Source organism: Dipodomys merriami, unplaced genomic scaffold (genome assembly GCF_024711535.1).
Source record: "Dipodomys merriami isolate MVZ:Mamm:240054 unplaced genomic scaffold, mDipMer1.0.p SCAF_31, whole genome shotgun sequence".
Classification (NCBI taxonomy): domain Eukaryota; kingdom Metazoa; phylum Chordata; class Mammalia; order Rodentia; family Heteromyidae; genus Dipodomys; species Dipodomys merriami.
The window spans coordinates 14,197,325-14,218,318 of record NW_027204604.1 but is presented as its reverse complement, the minus strand read 5'-3'; the positions used below and the strand labels follow the sequence as shown (position 1 = coordinate 14,218,318).

Sequence of the window (20,994 nt, the reverse complement as noted above, 5' to 3'; positions counted from 1 at the left end):
TAAGAGCACAGTAACATGACAGAGCTGGGCCTGGCTGAAGGGCCTCAGCTGAGATAAACACATGGGTCCGTCTAGCTTTCAAATACATCCCAGACATTGGACAAGTTTTTTTCCCCAGGCTTCAGACACTATGGCAATCTTCTCATAATGTTCCCCAGGGCCATGCCCAGGAGCAGTGGGAGCTGGCCAGGAGATGCTGGGGCTGTCTCTCCTTCAGACACCTCAGTGGGGATCCAGACAAACAGTGGGGAAGCATCCAGAAGCATCCAGAGCTATACCGGCAGCTGCTACAATATGCACTGGCCAAGGTAGGCTCCACTACGGGATCAGAAAGCCTCTTCTTCCCCACTCTCCCTCTTCACCACCAGAGGGCGCCCAGGGTCTGGGAGAATGTGGGTACTTGAGTTACGAAGTCCCTCCCGTGACAATGGCATCTGGTCCACAGGGTGGATGCACTGAAGCAAGTGAAAATTGCATCTTTGGGGTCAAGTTGGCCTGAGCACTCTGCTCAGAACCTGTGTCCTGAACTTAGGGAAAGAAGCTGGTCAGGTGAGGCGGCTGGCCTCCACAACCACTGCGCGTGGACTTCCTCTAAGAGGTGACCTCACTGCACTGCCTCTCTCCTCCCCCACTGGGGAGTGCCAGCTAGGCCAGCAGTGAGACTGGTTACCAAGGGCTGCTAGGATCCAGCCCCGTGGGTCCCTCTCTCTTCAGTCTGTTCCTGAGGCCAGCCCCCCTACCCCGCTCCCCCCAGCTGTTGGGTCTGCCACCAGTGCTGAGGGTCCAGACCAGGACTGTGGAATCTGGGGTGGGGTGGGGGTACCAGGGGCGGAGGGTTGAAGCAGGAAGGCCCAGGGAGGGAGGATATGAAGGGAGAATGGATCTCAGCCTTTGGTAGAAATACCTAGACACCAGAGGCACAAGACCTGAGCCAAGAGCCATGACCTTCAGCAGCAGGCCCAGAGATGAGGGCACCCTGGGCCATGACAAAGTGGTAATGGGAGCACCGTGCCTTCTGGAACACAAACCAGCTTGGAAAACAGCACTTGCATCCCAGCCCTCTCTCCTGGTAGCCGGAATTGCCTCCCAAGCCCCATGCAAACAGTGGGGAGGGTGACAGGTATCTTCTCATGAGGTTCTCCTAAGAACTGAATGTGACTAGGCATGTAAGGTGACTAGTCAGGAGCCTGGTTGCAATTGTCATCATGATTTGGGGCAAGAGCATATGAACCTACAGACAGGGGACAACCGTGGTATAGCTTCCTACCACAGGGGGCAGCACTGAGCAGGGCATCTGCATTTGTCCCCCCCCAAGAACTCCATCACCCTACACACAGACCAGCACTGAGAACAATTCATTCATCCACGACACACAGTTCCTTCATCTTGGACAATACATGTGGCTGAGAGAAGAGTAATGCAAGGCCAGCACAGGGTCAAATCAGACAAGGCTGTAAAGAAAACCTACACTTACTTGACACCAGTGATTTTTTTGTTTTTGTATGTGTGCCAATACTTGGACTTGATCTCAGAGTCTAGGTGCTGTCCTTTACCTTTTTGTTTTGGGGGGGGGGGTCTGATTATGGGGCCTGAACTCTGGGCCTGGGCGCTGTCCCTCAGCTCTTCAGCTCAAGGCTAGCACTCTACCACTTAGCCACAGCACCACTTCCGGCTTTTTTCTTTTTGCTTATGTGGTGCTGAGGAATCGAACCCAGGGCCTCATGCATGCAAGGCAAGCGCTCTACCACTGAGCCACCTTCCCAGCCCCTCCTTTACCTTTTTTGCTCAAGGCTGATGCTCTATCACTTGAACCACAGCTCTACTTCTAGATTTTTTTTTCTGGTTAACTGGAAATAAGAGTCTTGCAGACTTTTCGATCCAGGCTGGCTTTGAACCATGAGCCTCAGATCTCAGCCTCCTGAGTAGCTAGGATTACAGGTGCGAGCCACAGCTAGTTACTTTGACTCTTTTAAGCATGGAAAGTGAATTCTAAAGCACATCACGGCCACCCTCAGTCCCACCTTGGCCTTCTTCATCTCGGCCACCTCGGCCTGTAGCTTCTTCAGTTCCCTCTCGTAGCGTGACTGGTTCTTGAGCAGCCGAGCATGCTCCTTCTGTGCAGCTTGCAGCTTCTGCAGGTCCCGGTTCATCTCCCGCAGCCTCTTCTCATAATCGGCCTTGATCTTGTTGGCCTTCTCCTCCGTGTAGCACTCCATGGTACCTGAGGGCAGCAAGAGGCGGCTGTCAGCTCCAGGGCCCCGCTAAACGTGGCTCACTGGAAAGGAAGCAGAGGGTGCGTGGTGTGTGGCTTCTCATATCACTGTGAGACCTTGTGCAAGCCCCCCCCTCCCTCAGCCTGGGTCTCCATTTGAACCATCACGGGGAAAGGCCAGGAGCGGCCCAAGCTCCTTCCTGCTCCTACAGTCTCTTGGAAGTGAAGGGCTATTTTCATCTCGAGACCTCTCTGCTTCACACAGGGCCTCACAGCCCATTGACGCTGGTTCTGTTCTGGCCCCTGGGCTAGTGGAAAGGACACAGTCAGCGAGAGAAGATGAGATGTGGGCTGGAGCAGGGGTATACCTGGCTCCCCACCCCAGACTCTCCCACCTGAACTGCTAAAATAGAAATCTCAAGCGGACAGATTCCACAGCCCTGATTCCCCACCTCAGGAAGCACAACCACCTTCCGTCCAGAAGCTCACACTCTATACATCCTTGGCTCCCTTCTCCCTCAGGCCCCAACACCGACAAAGCCTCTCTGCTCCACCTGCATCTGAACGCATCTCAAGTCTCACTACCCCAAGCTACCTTTCTTGGGATATTTTGTTGGCAGTACTGGCGTTTGAAGGCAGGACCTCGTACTCGCTAGTCATGGCTGTATTATTTCAGCCACAGCTCAACCAGTGCCACCACCCCCACCCTGAGATTTTTATTACAATTTCCTAAGAAGTTTCTCAGCACTATGTTCAATTCCCCTGCAGAGGAGTCAGAATAATGTTCCAAAAGTGCTTTTAAATGCTGCATATCGCCCCTTCTCATCACTCTCAGACTCTAAGCAATGTCCTTTCATAGCAGATGTGACTTGTGCTCCAGCCTCTCTGGGCCTCTTGTCACTCCATCAACACACCAGGTCTCAGTACACCTGCCTCAGGTCCCTGGTGTCCTCTGTTCCCCCTGGATGGGATGCTCTGCCCATGAATCACTGGGCTGCACTGCCTCACCTCCTTTGAAGCTTTGCTCAAAGGTCACCTTCGAAGCTAGGCACTGGTAGTTCACGCCTGTAATCCTAGCTACTCAGGAGGCTGAGCTCTAAGGATTGTGGTTCGAAACCAGCCTGGGCAGGAAAGTCCTTGAGATTCTTATCTCCAACTGTCAGAAAACCGAAGTGGAGCTGTGGCTCACAGTGGCAGGGCACTAGCCTTGAATAAAAAGAGCTCAGGGACAACACCCAGGACCAGAATTTAACCCCTATGACAGACAAACAATAAAAAAGTTGCCTTCACTTGTGGTCTTCCTTTCTCAAACTCAAACCCAGTCTCCAGTGTTCCTGTTTCCCTTCCTTACGGTCTTTTTATTTTTAAATACTTATCAGCACTTGGTGTGATTTGCACACTGCAGACTCTGCTTATTTTATTTCTCTCACTGAAGGGTCCACTCCCTAAGGCCCTGAGCCATTCTTAACTAATACTTGCCCAATAAGTGGATGAAGAAATGAATAATGGAATGGGTAGACTGAAGAGTGTTATAAGATTCACAGTTTGTAAACTAAATGCAGGAGGAAAAGTCCAGGTGTCTTGTTCACTCGCCTCAGTATGTGAAGGTTCAAAGCATTCTAATAGGTAAGATGATAATGAAAAAGAAGAGTTGAAAATATAGCAGAGAGATTAGGGGTAGACACAGGAACTTGTAGCTCCTGGAGGTCAGAGGGTCAGAAGTCCATGTGTAGAAGGCCAGGTTTCTCCCAAAGCCTTCCACAGATGGCTGTGTTGTGACAGAGGCTGGGCCAGGGCAGAGCAAGGCTGTGGGCTCACTCAGGTTCTGCAGCACACGGTCGCGCTCCAGCTGCGTGTCCCGGATCTTGTTCTGCAGCAGGATCAGCTTCTCCTCGTACTGGTGCTTGAGTGTCTGCAGCCGCCGCTGGCTGTTCTCCAACTCGTCGATCAACTTCTGCTTGATCTCGATCTCACACGTCAGGTCGGCCAGGTCGGCCTGGAAGTTCACCTCTGCAGGGTCATGGCAGAGCCAGGCTTAGAGCCGAGGCCAGGGCAAGGGGCAGGAGGGGATCACACTTGCCAGTTGAGGGAGCAGGCTTTCTCTGGTCAACTGTGACCAATCAGCAAGCACAAGTGAGTGAAATGTAAACCCCACAGTGGGGCACTGTGCTACAAGATGGGAAACACATTGAAAAGGCAGCTGCAGGAAGCTAGGCATCAATGGCCCAGGCCTATGGTCCTAGCTACTCAGGAGACTGAGATCTGAGGATCGGGGTTCAAAGCCAGCCTAGGCAGATTAAATCCAAGAGATTCTTATCTCCAATTGACGAGTAAAACATACAGAAGTGGAGGTGTAGCTCAAGTGGTTAGTGCCAGCCTTGAGTAAAAAAAAGCTAAGGGACTATGCCTAGCTGCTGAGTTTCAGCCCCAGTTATCATCACATGTACACAAATGCACGCACGCATGCACGCGTGCACACAACCCCCCTCCCCCCCTAAGACATGACTGGGCTCAGGAACTGGGAGGAGGTTTTAACATCTTGCTCCTACTGCACCAAGAGGCCAATATCTGCTCATCATCACAGATGACAGGAGACCCTGCTTGGGTGGAGGAGGAGACGGCACCTTGCAGGGCTGTGGCCAAAGCCAAGGGGCCAGGCATCAGACCCTATGCAGATGAGCGGGCCTTGGCACCAGAGGAGCCTCGTTCCCAGCCCTGATCTGCACAGACCACACTGGGGAGGGATGGGACCTCCCTGAGCTCATTCAGTGCTGATTCAGGGAAGACTCTGAACCTAAGTGCAGGATAGCAGAGGCCTGGACACCCCAAGCTTACAACGGATCAAGCTAAGCACAGCGAGTGGGCACACAGGAGCTGGCTTGTCATCTGGGGGCTGGGGGCCCTGAGCACAGACAGCCTCTGAACTTCCTGTGCACGCAGAGCTGACCAGCAGGGCCGCGCGGGCCCTGGCTGCAGGCATCTCATCTCCCCTCCCCCGCCCTGGCCCACACACCCTTCTCTTCTGGGTCCGAGTCTGAGTCCACCAGGCTCTCTTCGCTGCCCGAGTCCTCGTCCTCATCCTCACGGCCCTCCTCCTCCTCACAGCCACTCTCGTCTCGCTCTTCCTCTTCCTAGGTATCAAACACCATTAGGGCTGTACCAGCCTCAAAAGAGGGGTGTGCAGAGGCCAGGCCAGACACAATGCCTGGCGCAGGGGGGATGAGCATGGGTGGGAGCCAGCCTTGTCTCTGCCAGGGAAAGTACCCCACCCCTAGTGGGCTGAGTGTGGCCTTCGGAAGGAGCCTCTGTCTAGCGTCATCCATTTGGGACCAGGGGAAAGCAAGGGATGGCGATCACCATGGCAACCTGCCAGAGTTATCAGGAAGCTCAAGGGTCAACTGGAATCAGGTCCCCAGCTCTCCCCCCGCACCTCCTCATCATACAAAGATGTTGAGAGAGCCACTCCCCAAGCCCAGCAAAGACAGGGGTAATGGGGGGGAGGGGAGTGCTCACCTCCTCAGCCTCATTCTCATCCGTCTCCTCACTATTTTCCTGTTGAAGTTTTGCCCTCTTTTTGAAGGCTTCCTTGTCTGGGCTGCCCGTGGAAGGAAGGGGAAACTGGATCAGGGTGACTAATGCTGCCTTGAGGACCCCCACCCCTGCAGGCATTGGGGATGGATAGGGGAATTCCTGTACTTGGAGAACCAGCACCCCCCACCTGAACTCAAGCTTGAGGGGAAAAGCACAGCAGAGAAGCCCAGCAAGGGGTGGCCTGCCCCAGGTAGCAAAACTGGGGAAGCCCTTGTAGATAGGATGGAGTTGGATGGGGGTGCTCTCTCCTGAACAGAGGAGGGCAGCAGTCTCTGGAGGGTGAGTGGGGGTCCCCGTGTGAGTACCCCAGCACGCACTCACCTCTTCCTCCGCTGTCTGACCTCCTTCTTCTTTAGCCGCTCCAGGTCCTGCTTGGCCCTGCGGATCACCTCAGAAGCATCTTCCATGGAGCTGGCTGGACTGGCTGCAAATGCTGGACCGGCTGGAGATGCACTCAGTGAATAGGGGCTCCGTGCTGAGGCCCGAGACAGGCTGCGGCGGAGGGATTCGTTCATGGCCTCACTCTCCAGGAGCTTTGTCCTGCAGGAACCACATCGATGGACAGAGACGGTGAGCTAGCACTGCCCTGAGCCTGCCTGACCAAGGCTGCCAGCCTGTCCACACCCACTAGCCCTCACTCACCGAAGCTCCTCGATCTCCCGGATGTAGTTCTGGATCAGGGCACCGATGGCCTCATTGCCATCACCTGGAAGCGGGGAGGCAGGTGCAATAAAGGAGGTTAAAACAGTGATGACTGGAGCCCAGAGTTCTAAGGCTGCTGGCCTTGTGTCTGCCCCAGGCAGGGTCCCACAAGGCCTTTACCACAAAGGAATCTTCATGAAGGAAATGCTTGCACATGAGCACAGATGTGCCATGCATTGCTGGTAACAGCATGAAATTGAAAACAATCTCAACGTCCATCAATAGAAGGCTGTTAGAATAAATTATTCATCAGCACATATGGACAGTAATGCACTAGTTAAAAAATTAAGTGGGTTTTAATATGGACATTTATCAAACATAATGCTAAATGAACAATGATGCTGGGGGAGTGTACTCAAGCTTGTAATCCTAGTTATTTGGAAGGTGGAGATGGGAGATTGAAGTTCATGGACAGGAAGAGCATAGAAAAATTTATGACTCCATTTCAACCATGATAATGATGACATGAGTCTGTCATCCTAGTGACAGAGAGAAGTTACAACTTAAGAGGATTACAGTCCAGACTAGCTGGGGCATAAAGAGAGGACCTACCATGAAAATAAAACTGCCTGGGGATGGGAAGGTGGCCCAGTGGCAGAGTGCTTGCCTAGCATGCATGAGGCCTTGGGTTCGATTCCTCAGCACTACATAAGCAGAAAAATCTGTAAGTGGTGCTGTGGCTCAAGTGGTAGAGCACTATCCTTGAGCTGAAAAGCTGAGAGGTAGTGCCCAGGCCCAGAGTGCAGACCCATGACTCCCCTCCCCCCCAAAAAAAGAAAGAAAATAACACTGTTTGGTGCTAGTGGATCAAGCCTATAATCTGAGCTGCTCAGGAGGCTGAAATCTGAGGATTGACATCTGAAGCCAGCCCAGGTAGACAAACCTTAGAGACTCGTTTCTCCAATTCACCAGCAAAAAGGCTGGAACTGGAGGTGTGGCTCAGCATGTGTGTGAGCCCTGAAGTTCAAGCTTCAGCACCAGTACAAAAAACAAAAACAATAATAGTAACCAACACACAAAAGGGGGCTGGTGAGCACAGGCTCTAAGTTCAAGCCTCAGTACCATAAAAAAAAAGAAAGAAAAGAAAAGAAAAGGAAGCTGGGCACTGGTGGCTCACACCTGTAATCCTAGCTACTCAGGAGGCTCAGATCTGAGGATTGAGGTTCAAAGCCAGCCTGGGCAGGAAAGTCTGTGAGACTCTTATCTCCAATAAACCAGTCAGAAAACTGGAAGTGCAGTGGTTCAAGTGGTAGAGTACTAGACTTCAGCTGAGGAGCTTCGGAACAGTGTTCAGGCCCAGAGTTCAAGCCCCATGACTGACAAAAAAAAAGAAAAAAAGAAAAAAAGAAACAAAAGAAAAAAGAAAAAAAATGAAAAGGAAAAATGGAAGATATAAAATAGTACATATGGTCACATATGTAGACATAGCATATATTCACACTCTTGTATGTACGGGAACATATACATATGTATACTTGATACAAATGTGCTAAAACAGGTACATGGTACCTGTAGGTACATAGGTAGGAGATGCTGAGGGAAATTTCAGCTTTATCTTTTGCATTATATTCTGAAGCATCATTTAACAAGGAGGATGTGTGAGTGCACATGTCATTTGTATCAGACTAGATTTGTTTTCTAATCATTGGAAAACATGTGTAGGTGAGCAGCTCTGTGCACTGACCAGCTGTCTTCGGCTGCCCCCTACAGGGGTAAGGGATCCTATATACTGGTGCTCGGGGTTGGTCTGCTGCCCGACCCCACATAGCTTACCAGCCTTGGCCAGAAGCAGGTTGGCCTCCTGGCTCATGAGATGGGTGACGCGGTTGTTGATGGCATCGATGGCCTCCTGCATGGCCTTCACCCGCAGCCGCAGTGCCCCGTTCTCCTTCTGCAGCATGGCATTCTCCCGGAACAGGTCACTGTAGCCCTCAGCACCATCTTCCCCAATCACCCGCTTGCCCTGGGAAGGGGCGGGAGAAGCTGTCAGGCACCAAATCTCACAGGACGGGCAGGAGACGAGGCTCTTTCCTCTGTCTTTGGCCTTTCTCAAGGCATGGCTCGTGTTTCCCCACCCCAGTTTTCCTAAACCACAGTTCCAGATTCCCGGGGCTCAAAAATCTTACATGATCTCCAGTGTGATGGCATTAAACTCTTCCCCTACAGTACATGGGTTTCTCATTTGCTTCCTTTTTACATGGCTTCTTCTCTACCTAGAGTGCTTGTCCACCTCCTTCTGGCCAGTAACCTTGTTTGTGCTTCAAAGTCCATATAAGAGGCCTCTTCCATGAGCCCCTCCCTGAGCAGAGCCAACTCTCCTCTGTCCCTTTGCAGCACACTGGCCGGGTCCTTTGGCCCTGGTGTTGACCTGTGGTCTCAGCTGTGCAGGGCAGCATGCTGAGTGGATGTAAGAGCTCCTGGACAGGGTCTGCCCTGGGTATAACCAGAGCCAGTGTGCTCTTCTTCTTGGACTTAGTGTTCTAAAGTCTAGAGGACTCAGCAGTGCTGAATCACCTAGTAGTGGGCCTCACACCTGGCACAGAAGACCTGAGGAGTGGATGGGCAGGCATTGGGGAGGTGAGAGGTATGCTGAGGAGCTCGGAGACTTCAGGGTGGGGATGCAGGTGGGGATGCAGTCTGTACGCAGGAGACCTGGGAGCATGCTCACCGCTTTGTACTCCATCAGCTCCATCTGCAGCCGTGCAATCTCGGCCCGCAGCGCGCTGATCTGCTGGCTGGTCTTGTCCTGGTTCACCACCACCTTGTTCTTGATGTTGCGAGCCCGATTGGCGTACTTCAGAGTGTTGAGGGTCTCCATGAAGTCCCGGTCTGAGGGGCTCACACAGGCAATCATGATGGTCTGGCTGGGGTGCATCAGGCAGGCCAAGGATAAGGGACACAGCCAGGTCTCAGAGCAACTGTCTGCGAGGAGAGCTCCTCCTGCTCCCCCTCCATACCCCTCTGCCTAAACACCCAAAAGACCTGGACCACCTGGCTAAGAGTTTCCAGCCAACAAGGGGAGAAAGCGGTGATCCCGAACCTCAGAGTCCTCTGCCTGGTAAACAGGCTATGCCATGGGCCCCTGTGGTTTCCCTAGCATTTCCCATCTATTCCTTTTTAGGCTGGATGACTTCCTGTCAGACTCTCTCTCCTTGCTGTGCAGATAAGGAAACTGAATCTGAACACAACCGGTCAAAGGTCTCAGAGACTTTCAAGGTCCCCGCCTCACATCCATCTTCTCCAGGAACCTTCTTGTCTCCCCACTGCATGCCTGGATGTTAGGGGTCAGATACCTGTTGCCCCCCAGAGAGTCCTGGAGGAGCCGGGTGAGCTTGGAGTCCCTGTAGGGCACGTGTACAACCTTCTTGCTCTGGTCTCCCAAGGCGCTGATGACGTTACCCAAGGCCAGCTGTGGGAGACAGACCCTGCCCGTGAGTCCCATCCGAAGGTAGGTCTGTGTGACTCACCAGCCCCAATCATCTGGACCTGCTTTTCTGGCCCTAGCAGCCCCCGGGCTCCCAGGTGATTTATAGGTAGATGAGGTAAACTGGTGAAATCAGGAAGTTGGGGCAGAGCGAGGCCTGAGGGTAAAGAAATAAAGACCCAACAGTAACGACTCCAGGTGTCCTGGCTACTAGGCAGCCATGGGGGTCACAGAGCCTTTAGGAGCCTGAGCAGGGCTGGCTGCTGGGGCTGACGACCCCCGCCCCCCCTCCATGTACCTACCAGGCCACAGTTGATGGAGATGCCCTCCTTGGCGCGCTCGCCGGTGGCTCCCGTCCGCTTCAGCCGCTCTGAGCCAGCCAGGTCCACAAAGTGAAACTTAGCGGTGAGCGTCTCATACTCGTTGGTGGGAGCTTGGCCACCAGGAAGCCCTGTTATTGCCTCGTTCACCTACGGCAGAAGCCAGCATCTGACCTGCCCAGTCCCTGCCCCAACCCGGAGCTCCTGGGCCTACAACCCTGTGCCCCACAGCACAGCTATCTAGGAGAGTCAGAGGTCACAGGGTACCTCACCTCTGGCATGGGTAGAGCCCCTGACTGGTATAGCACTTGTATAGGCTGGGTGCTAGAAGAAGTGTTATCCCATTGTACAGATGGGGTAACTGAGGCTCAAGGAAACAAAATCCAAAGAAAAATCAAATGGCTGTGGCAAGCTTCAGCTCTGGTCAGCGAGCTTGGTCGGTGGCTCCTCCTTTGCCCTCCCTGGGATACACATGGGGCCCCCAGAACCAAGGGCTTCTCACCACGTCAGGCTGGGAACACACGCGCATCTGGCACAGGTGGATGGTGAAGATGGCGTGGGAGCGGGAGCTCTGCACGTTCATCTGGGTGCTGGCCGTGGTGCGTGACAGGGCCCCCTGCTTCAGGCACTGGATCAGCTGGGAACAGACGCACAAGTGAGGACTCGGGACAGATTCTAGACTCTCAGGAGGTCCCCCTGTCTGTCCTGCCCTGGACATCCACCAGACAGATGCTCACCTCCTCCTGGGAGTTGATGAGGCGAGACGTGACGCCCGTGGTATAGATGCCGCCGTTGGCATCCTCGTGGATCTTGATGTTGGACCTGCGGTGGCGGGCATCAGGGTCACGGGTGCTGTCAAACAGGTCTAGTATCTCCTCATTGTACAGCTGTGCAGAGGAAGAAACAATGATCTGGTGGGTTCCATGGCACAGAGCAGGGCCCCAGAGGCTTTCTCCACTTGCAGAAGTAGAAACGGAGGCCCTGGAGGTTAACTTGCCTAACCCGGGTCCCCTCGGGATTCTGAATTGCCCTCCAGGATAGGGGAAGAAGGACAGAAGCAAGCTGAGGCTGCCCAAGCTGAACCCAGACCCAGCAGCTCTGGGTCTTGGGGGAGGACTAAGATTCTAAAAGGAACAGAGGGACAGGGGTCCTGGATGCAGTTGAGGAAGGGAGGACAAGGATTCCAGCAGAGGTCACGGATTACTAGACTGGAAAAGAGGAGATGGAGAGGTGATTCCACACACAAAAGGGCAGAAGGAGAGCTCACAGAGAGGGCAGCCAGGCTCCAAGCCGCTGATCATGATGTCCCTTGGGATGGAGGTGATGGCAACCTCTGGGGGTGGGGGTGAGGGGAGGTGGCCCTGTGCTCAGGAGAGATGAGGAACATGGAAAACGGACGCCGTGGCCCACATGGTGGCAGGTGGCTGGCCAGGAGAAGTTGCATCTCTGACAGATCTCAGCCAAGGAGATGCCTGATGCCTGCGGCTGGAAATCACAGGCAGGGCTGAAAGGACCGTCCTGTAGGCAAGGGGCTGGGGCTGGGGTCTGAGGCGAGGGATGGGGCAGCTGGAGCCAAGAGAGTCCTGGGGGGTGAGGTGGGGGAGGACCAGCCCTCAACATTCCAGGCTTTCATAGCCTTAAAGGGACAGAAATAAACCACAGGAAAGGGAAGAGGAAACAGAAGGAAGAGATGGTGGAGACAGAATGCCAGTGTCTGTCTGTCTGGTGTGTTGGGACAGACGTACTGCATCATTGGAGGGGTGGGGAATCTTTCTCTGCCAAGGACCATTTGGACACTTATATCATTCTCAGGTCATACAAAATGATCAACAGAGGCAGATGGGCTGCAGGCAGCTGACGTAAGCCACACGTGTAAGCGCATGTGTCGGTCCTATCATGATGTTAGCCCTACCCAATGGTTTTATGGGCCTTATGTGGCTGTACAGAGGTGGGGAACCTTTTCAGTCTCCATCCCTGGACTTTAACCCTTTATGGCTCACTCACCCTGTGGCCTGGATTTTCTAGCTAGGTTGTTCTTGAGGCCGTGGTAGCAACAGGCCAAGAAGGTAAGAAAACAAAGAGATATAAGAGAAAAAGCTCATAGTGATAAACAGTAGGACATACATGTATACACAGACACACAGATGCACACACACGTGCGTGCACACACACATACACACACACTTGCATACACATACAGTTGATTGGAAGCCAAAGTCCAGAAGGACCCAAAATATAGGTCCCTTACTGAGACTGCTGCATGTTGACGTGCCCATGTGGGAATAGTTGGGACAATGGGTATGGGGCAGGGGGAGGGAGCAGGCACGAGAAGATGTGGACAGGGCTGTGGCCACATCCCTTCCTCTGAGGGCCAACTAGGGTGCAGTCAGAACACCAGGCTTTGGTGGTAAGAGCTCAGAGATGGGTTCCTGGGGTTAGGGGCATTAGAAATCGAGAATCGGAGCTGCCTAACCAAATGTTCCAGGGAAGAAGCAAGGTCAGGCTCTTACTGAGACCAGCTTGCCCTCCTAGCAGCTCCCAGAGGCCCTTCACAGGGAGAGTTCCTACCTTGTGCTTCCTGAACTCAGAACTCAGAAAAGCCCAGATGTGGAAGAGTCCAGAGATCCCCCTCCTCCCACACTTAAGTCCCAGGCTGATACAATTCTAGGCTGGCACCCTCTCAGAAACCGGAGAACTTTTCTGTCCTAGGATTCAAGAAGACTCAGAGGGCTAGGTTTCGAATCACCGAAACCCATAAAGGACAGTCAGGGGGCTTGGAGCATTAGAGCAGCCCAGTGAGAGTCAGGAAGAAGAGGGAGAGCCAGAGTGCCACTCGGTGCCTACTTCCTTTATGGAAGTAGACAATCAGCCCCATTTTGCAGGTAAGACTCAGAGAGGTAAAAGGACAAGCTTAAGGTCACATAACTAAAAGAGTCAGAGCTAGAATCAGCCAGTCAGGACCCAAGATGGTCATAGGTCATGACTCCAGCCTCATCTGATGCCAGGTACACCACTTGAGGGAACCTAACACGTGGTCCTCCGGCCCTTGCTTGGATACTTCTGCAAACAGGGAGCTTATTAGCTGCAGATACCCTCGTGACAACCTGGGCTCATTCTGCTGTACAGGAAGAGAGCCCAAACCATTTCCCCCCTGCACCCCCAGTGAGGCCACGGTACCTCCAGGAACTGAGCGCTGACTTTGAACTCAGGCCCAGTCACGCCCTGCTCCTGAGCTCGCTGCTTGCGCTCCTTGATGCCTCGGAAGAGATGTGCGATGGCTCTGGGGATGATGCCCTGCTCCTCCTCCGCCATTGCCGTGTCGAAGCCAGTGCCCATGGTGTACGTCTTCCCGGCCCCTGTCTGCATTGGCCAAGATGCAACAGGGATGATGTGCTACCCAGCAACCCTTGAACCGAGTCCCCTTACCCATCTTCCTCTGGCCATCTTCCCTGCCCAGCTAGTCCCAAAGCCACCCCCAAGGAAGGTTGTAATGACAGCGCTCACTCTACTAGCCAGCCCCATCCCCAGACAACAGACCAAATGGTGTAGTCTCCCCCATCAGATAGGAAAAGGGGAACCAAACCAACATGGAGGGCATTGGTGGGGTAGGGTGGGCTCACCTGCCCATAGGCCAATACTGTAGCATTGTAGCCCTCGAAGCAGCCCTCGATGAGCTTGCTCACACAGGTCGAATAGATCTGTTCCTGCCAGGTGTCCAGGTCGAAGACAAAATCATAGGTGAAGGCCTTGTCCTTCCCCAGCAGGACCTGGGGCTCCCCCGGGGTGACAGAGGTACAAATATGACAGCCTTCAATCTTCTCTTTTGACAGCTGGGGCCGAATCCTGCCCAGGATGGGAAGAGACCCGGATCAGCCCCAGCCGGAGGGATTGGGGTTCAGACTCTTGCACACATTACCCACTGTGCTTCCATTCCTGCCACCCCCAGAGGACAGTTTTAGAAACACAACAGTCACAACACCAACACCCAAATCAGCAGCTGCTAACATTTACTGAGCACTCAGTGTATAATGCATCTGTGTTATTCTTTACAAAGCAGTTCGTGTATTCTTCACTATATATAAATCTAAGAGGTGGCTCTTACTAGCTTAATTTTAAAACAGGCTAAGAACATTTAAATGTTTTGCCCACGGTTGTACAATGGAAAGTGACAGAGCCAAACCCAAGTCTGTAAGACATGAAAGTGTACACTCCTGGCTGGACCAGGATTCTGGGAATTAGTGTCACTCTGAGTAGAGAGAGAAGAAAGCTCACTTGCTCTAGGGAGACAAAGTTCAGGGCTGGAATTGGGGAAGAAAGGGACAGGCTTGGCAGCTCTCTATGGATCTCGATCACATTCCCCTGAGACAGAGCCAAGTTTTAGAGGTCAGAACCTTTACCAAGGCTTGTGTGGACGCAAGGTTCCTCCATCACATCCACCTCCCTCCCTCATGCCAGGGACCGGTGTCAGTCTCACAGGAGACTGGTTTGGTTCCTCCCAGGAGTCCAGGGGGCAGATCAAGCACAGACTTGGTGGCCCAGGTCTAGTGGACACATCTAGAATGAACACCATGCCCATTTGGCCCACAGGGTGGGCCCACATCCCAGACCCTGGCAGGCTCTCCCATACCGAGAAGAGAAAGTGGTATCAAGATGGAGTGCAAGAGCCCGTTATGGGCAGGATTATCTCCATCCAGCCACCCCTTCCTCCCTCTTCGAAGCAGCATCACCATGACAAGGTCCCCATGGCAACCAAACAGGAGCCAGTGAGCATGCGTGTGCAGAGATTCGCAGAAAGCACCCCCAAGCACTTTTAAAGCGAGAGGTGGGGGTGGGGCTCTAATGCCCATGGGCTCACACAAGCCAGCCCTGTCAGCCCGGTACTCACAATGAGCCGCTTGTCAGACTCCTCTCACTAAGCCAACATTTACCGAGGGAAGAAAGGAAGAAGAGAGGCTCAGCCAGCAACCACCCAGGGCCCAGAGGCGCCTGGCCACTGAGCCCAGGGCCTCCAAGTCACCATCGAGTCCCTGTCCTGAGTTGCCCCAGGCCCAGGCTCACTTAGAGCTGCAGGCTGGTTAGGTAGGTGTTCACCTGAGCCAGTTAGCCTGCATTTGCCTTGGGGAGATGGAAATCTCTAGAGGGGAGTAAACTAGTCCAGTTCCATGCACACGGATCTGTCTGGCTTTCTATAGAAATATTTCCTCAGAGGCATGAACAGGTCCTCATGGGTAAATGGCTCTCTCCGAAAGCAAAGAAACCCAAGGAGGCTAGTTAGAAGCTTTAGTTAGGTGTTCTGGGCCATGCTGACATGAGAAGCCAGCTTCCTAGGCTCCCCCAGAACTGGTTTGTGATTGGGAACGGCATCCTCCCTCCAAGATTTTTATTAGCATCAATTAGTTGTATGAAGGGGTTTTATCTGACATGTCCCTATATGGTATACAATGTATGTTGATCAGATTCACCCCTCCATCACTCTCCCCAATCACTAGAGCTGATTCTCAGTTGCCCCCTCTGCATATCCAGACCAAGAACTTGACACCCCAACCTCCACATCAGACCTCAGTGCCAGCAGCCTCCTGCCTAGACCTCAGCCTCAGCCTTGATCATGGCAGCTGACGCACTCTAGGCTCTCACTGGACAGAAGGGAGAGGGCCTACATGCTGACTCTGTAACTCCTGACCTCACAACAACCCCATGAGGTTACTCTGAGTACTTCATTGACAGATGAGGAAACTGCGGTGGGGTCACCCAGAAGCACAGACTGTGAGGAGCCAGTGCGAGCTCAGGCAGACACTGCCGGGTAGACAGTCCTTCAGACAACTACCTCCAAGGATCAGGACTCAGAGGGCCTGGTCTGGGAAAGCTGGGGGGGCGGGGGGGAGGGGAGCAGCACAGGTAGTGGCTACAGAGAGTGGGGTTGGTGCTGTATATGGGACAGGAATCTGGAGCTCTGGCCTGAGCCTGTGGGGCCGAAGAGCAAGTCACTTCCTCCCAGGGCAATCAGATATAAACAGGTAAAAGAGGGTCTTGCCCAGGCAGCCTCCGGGGACCCTTGATCTACACAGGCACGCATAGCTTCTGAGGACACCCTCCCCAGCACGTGGCTGTCTGTGATGGGATTTCTGGATCCAGTTCAAATACCATTTAATTACTGCAGGCAGATGGCAACACTGGCGATTGGGAGAAATCAAATCAGCATCCCTGGGGAGAGTGCGGGAGGGGGGAGTCAGCCCTGCTACCAGAGCCCTTCAATGAGCAGGGTGGGTGGCAGGGGGAGAAGGGGCGGTGGCTCCTTTGAGCCCCAGACCACCTGAGGGGCCTGCCGCCAAGCGAGAGCGAGCAGAGGGGCAATCTGGAAGGGTAGAAAAGTGGGTTCATCTGGGCTGTGGGCTCTGAGGGGCATTTATCCAGAGACCCTTGGTTGACATATGGGGTTGTCTAGGGTCACAGCCTCATGTTGGTGCATCCAAAGCACCAAGATGCTTTCCTGGGGTGTGGGTGGGTGAGCAGAAGAAAAGAAAGTACCAGCTGGGAGGCAAGAGGAGATGGGCCTTGGACAAGTTATAATTCCCAAAGCCACTGACATCGGAGAGAGAAGGCGCCAGTCCCAGGAAGGCTGAGTGACTGCGGATGCAAAGCCAAGACGCAGAGTTCACCGATGCCTTCCCTGCGCCAGTGCAGGGCTGGGCTACCCACACAGATGACCATCCTCACCCGACGCCCTGAGCTAGGGATTTCAACCCCTATTTCTCAAAAAGGAAAGTGGAGGCTTGAGGCAGGTTACATCATTCACACAGTAAAGACAGCGGAGCCGGGAGCCAGCCCTGAGTGCCTGATGCTTCTCTGGCTGCCTCCCACCCAGAGAGCTGTCAGTCCCTAAATGGGGAAGGAAACCCTGCCCCCGCTCCACCCCCAGCACCATGGGCAGAGCTGGGGCCTCTGGAAGGAGCACCACGTGTCCATTCACACAGTGCCAACCTGGGCATTGGGCTGTCCTGCCTCCCAGGATATACAACCTAGTGGCAGAAGACACTGGCCAGTCCTCCTGGGCTCTCTCCCCGCCATAACCTGCCTTGTGGAGAAGTGCAAATCCATGGTCCACGGGGGGACAGAAGGAGCACTTGAAGACCAGCACAGGCTCCTTGTCTAGCCTCTGCCCTCTCACAGCCTGAGCTGTGGTCTCCAGCTGGGTTATCTAGATCTCTCCTCAAATGTAATTTTCTAAGAACTTTCTCAGCACAGGCCTAGCTGGTCCCACTAGAGGAAGAAGTTTTTCCTCACAATAGGGTGGCTTGAGAAACGGGGTCAAGGGTCAGCCTCTGGGGTCTTCCTATTACCCCTTAGACCCTAGGAGCTAGATAAGGGTACAGTAGGCGAAACATTGTCAAGCACAGAATGTAAGAAGGGGAGAAAAAAAATCAGTGATCAAGATCAATTAAAACTTAATGCAGCCGGGCTGGGAAGGTGGCTCAGTGGTAGAGTGCTTGCCTAATCTGCATGAAGCCCCAGGGTCAATTCCTCAGTACCACATAAGCAGAAAAGGCTGAAAGTGGTGCTGTGGCTCAAGTGGTAGAGTGCTAGCCTTGAGCAAAAGCAGCTCAGGGACAGTGCCCGGGCCCTGAGTTCAAGCCCCAGGACTGTCTAAAAAACAAAAACAAATTTAATGCAGCCAGGTGCCAGTGGCTCAGGCCTGTAATCCTAACTACTCAGGAGGCTGATATCTGAGGATCATGATTCAAAGCCAGCCCGGGCAGGATAGTCTGTGAGACTCATCTCCAATAAACTACTCAGAAAAAGCTGGAAATGCTCAATTCATAGAGTGCTAACTAGCCTTGAGATCAGAGAGGCTCAGGGATAGAGCCCAAGCCCCGAATTCAAGCCCCAGAACAGGCAAAAATAAAACAAAACTTAATGCAATATTTAAAACAACCAAACTGGCAAACTAAGACCCACAGGCCAGCTGTCACAAGGCTCCATAGATCCTTTCTGAATCTAAAGTAGGCTCATCCACTTCCAGCCTTCCTGCATCCCTTCTTGATCCTACAGAAAGGGAAAGCCAGTGACCATCACAGCCCAGGCTCAGAAAGCACCGTCCCCCCCCCCCCAAATCTCCCAGAACAGAGCCTGCCTATTCGCCACTTGGCAACCTGCAGGTTGAGCAGCGGGCTGAAAGGGCCCACCGCTTTTTAGAGGCAGGATCTGGCACCAGCCCGAGGTTGCCGCGCTTCCTCTGCTCATAATTGGGCAAGGGCTGGGGTGATGTGGGCAGCCATCCCCCACCCTGGAGAACGGCAGGCGGCTGAGGAGCCCCTTTCTCCTCAGCCACCCCCACCAGCTTGGTGCCCGCTGACAGGAGACAAAGGCAGCCAGCCAGAGCCCAGGGCTGTGGGGAAGAGCTGAGTTCAGCAGTTGCTCAGCTCTTCGGGGAGCTAGGAGGCCAAGGTGGAAGGGAGGACAGAGGAAACAGGGGGAGAGGCAGGCCCAGGGGATGCAGAGGGAGGGCCAAGGAGAGGAAGCTCCCTCTACAGAGGGTAACAACGGGCACATCCGGACTTGTGGTTGGAGACTGACATCCAACCTCACAAATCCAGCCTCACCTCTAACCCCATCCTTAGCAACATCACTCAGAGTAGGCCACACCCCCATCCTGGGAGCTCCACCCAGTGACCTTGGACTCCAAAGCAAGCGTTGGCTCACCTAAGTGAAGGCAGTCCCACCCAAGCAGATGGCTGCGTTCCTCCCTCAGGTTCCTGACTAACCTGCCCTTCCCAAACCTTACTTCCGGACCTCTAAGATAGCAGCCCTAGGCTGGGTCTTATCTTTCACTGCTGGGGCAGAACTGGAATCAGGAACTGTTTCTGAATACTAGAGAGTTCTTACAAAGAAAGGCTCTTATAAAGACGGTGCGTGATCTAATCCCTGATACCTTTCTTTTGCTGGAAGCCATTACACCCCTGATAAGTAAACGTTCTCTTTTTTTTCTCCCCCCCCCCCCATAAACGTTCTTTTAATAACCACCACATTGCTGCCCAGGGAGCAAGACTGCTTCTTGCTAGACCCATGTAGGTCACCATATTGGATCACTTTGTTCTAAGGTAAGCAGTTTTGTCTCTAACTTACACATGAGGGCTCAGAGAGCAGTTGAGTAGCTTGGATGAGTGTGTGTGTGTGTGTGTTGGTACTGGAGCTTGAACTCAGGGCCTGGGTGCTGTCCTGTACTTTTGTTGATCAAGGTTGGCACTCTACCGCTTGAACTACTCCTCCACTTCCAGCTTTTTGCTGGAATTTGTCTGCCCAGGCTGGGTTCAAACCTTGATCCTCAGGTCTCAGCCTCCTAAATAGCTAGGCTTGCAGGTGTGAGCAGCCTGGGGGCCTAGCAAATTAAGTAATTCAGCTCTCAGATAGCTAACACAAGAGTATGATCTATAAAGACCACATTTAGTGGCCATCAGCCTCTCCAGAGGAGAGCCTGGGAGACCAAGCGATCATGCACCTGCTCTCTGGCGTGTGATGTACACTTGGAGGACCTCTAGACTGAGTACCCTGTCCCTAGGCCCTATCTCAAAGGCTTTCATACCAGAGACTGGAAACTTGAACTAGATCCACCCCTCCAACTAATATGATGAGACTCTTCTGAAAAAAGTTCCAGGGGCTAAAAGCCTACAGGCTCTTTGCTCTAATAGACCACTAATGTCTTACTGGAATCTTCCAAGACTAGTGGGATAGTGCAAAGTCAGGAAGCTCATCATTCAGTCTCCGGGTGTGTTGCACCCAAGTTTCTATGGGGACAGGGGGAGCAAAGATGCCTTCAGCTCCCCGCTCCTTGTACCCAGCCTCAAATTCACATGCTAGGCTCCAACCGCAGGTAGCAGGGCAGAGTGAGAGCCAAGCTGCTGTATATCCTCCAAGGTGAGTTTGTGTCCATGGCTGTGTGTTTGTGTGTGTGTGCAGGGGACAGGAAAGAGACCCCGAGATGAACCCTATGATCTCTAGCTTCCCTAGCACATAGGATGGCTTTGCCGTTGTGACCTGCCAGCTCTTCCTCACCAGTGACTGACACGGAGAACTTAAGCTACAGCAGGAGGGAATTAGCTAAGCTAGCAGGAAGGGAGAGCCTGAGGTGAGTGAGAAGGAGGTCTGTGGAATCTTCTCCCTCAGCAGTCATTCCTGTGGAAAAACTGGCTTGTCTTCTTCTGTACATTCCCTAACCCCAGTCTTCATCTGAAAAGCACAAAACCCAATATCTAGTGCGTACCTGGACGACAAGCTCACTTACTCCCACAAACACAGGTAAGGCGCTGATGGCCCCCGTTTCTCAGGCTCAAAAGGTGAAATTTAACAAGCCCGAAGTCACCCAATTTGTAACGGTGGAAATGAAATCCAAACCAGTCCTGCCCGTGTCCAATCCTGCCGCATTTACCAAGCAGTTCTGCAGCAGGGCGGGAGGAAAGTGATCCCTTCAGAGAATGTCCTAGGCTGATCCCACCAACAGCTGCCAGCGGTGCCACCGGCAGCCTGCTGGGAAATTATTCTCCCTATGTTGTAGCTAAAGGAGGCTGGAGCTGGGACGTGGCAAAGGATGTAGCAGCATTTCTCTGCAGGAGAGGGAAGATGTCTACACCCCTTCCCGCCCTCCCCCCCCCATGTCAGTGAGCACCCTCTTCTCCTCCTCCCTCTGGCAGCCTGCCAACCCAGGGGGAGGCGGCTGGAAGCAAAACCTCTGCTCTCCCAGGGGAGTCTGGCTC

General features: G+C 53.4%; 1 protein-coding gene across 5 annotated transcripts in view; it reads right to left on the bottom strand.

Moving 5' to 3' along the window:
• Positions 1 to 20,994, bottom strand: part of Kif21b (kinesin family member 21B) — a 50,142-nt gene that overhangs the window by 22,607 nt on the left and 6,541 nt on the right. For all 5 annotated transcript variants that reach the window (XR_011376345.1, XR_011376346.1, XM_070041855.1 and 2 more), the window contains exons 2-15: positions 13,870 to 14,092; positions 13,427 to 13,609; positions 10,987 to 11,136; positions 10,752 to 10,886; positions 10,232 to 10,399; positions 9,799 to 9,914; positions 9,174 to 9,369; positions 8,279 to 8,468; positions 6,446 to 6,509; positions 6,125 to 6,343; positions 5,726 to 5,807; positions 5,226 to 5,343; positions 4,031 to 4,222; positions 2,022 to 2,221 (exon numbers count right to left, since the gene is read on the bottom strand). Coding sequence is in view for 3 of the 5 variants with exons in the window: in XM_070041855.1 (XP_069897956.1) it covers positions 2,022 to 2,221; positions 4,031 to 4,222; positions 5,226 to 5,343; positions 5,726 to 5,807; positions 6,125 to 6,343; positions 6,446 to 6,509; positions 8,279 to 8,468; positions 9,174 to 9,369; positions 9,799 to 9,914; positions 10,232 to 10,399; positions 10,752 to 10,886; positions 10,987 to 11,136; positions 13,427 to 13,609; positions 13,870 to 14,092 (2,236 nt within the window). In the remaining 2 variants the exon portion in view is untranslated. The remainder of the gene's footprint in view (positions 1 to 2,021; positions 2,222 to 4,030; positions 4,223 to 5,225; positions 5,344 to 5,725; positions 5,808 to 6,124; positions 6,344 to 6,445; positions 6,510 to 8,278; positions 8,469 to 9,173; positions 9,370 to 9,798; positions 9,915 to 10,231; positions 10,400 to 10,751; positions 10,887 to 10,986; positions 11,137 to 13,426; positions 13,610 to 13,869; positions 14,093 to 20,994) is intronic.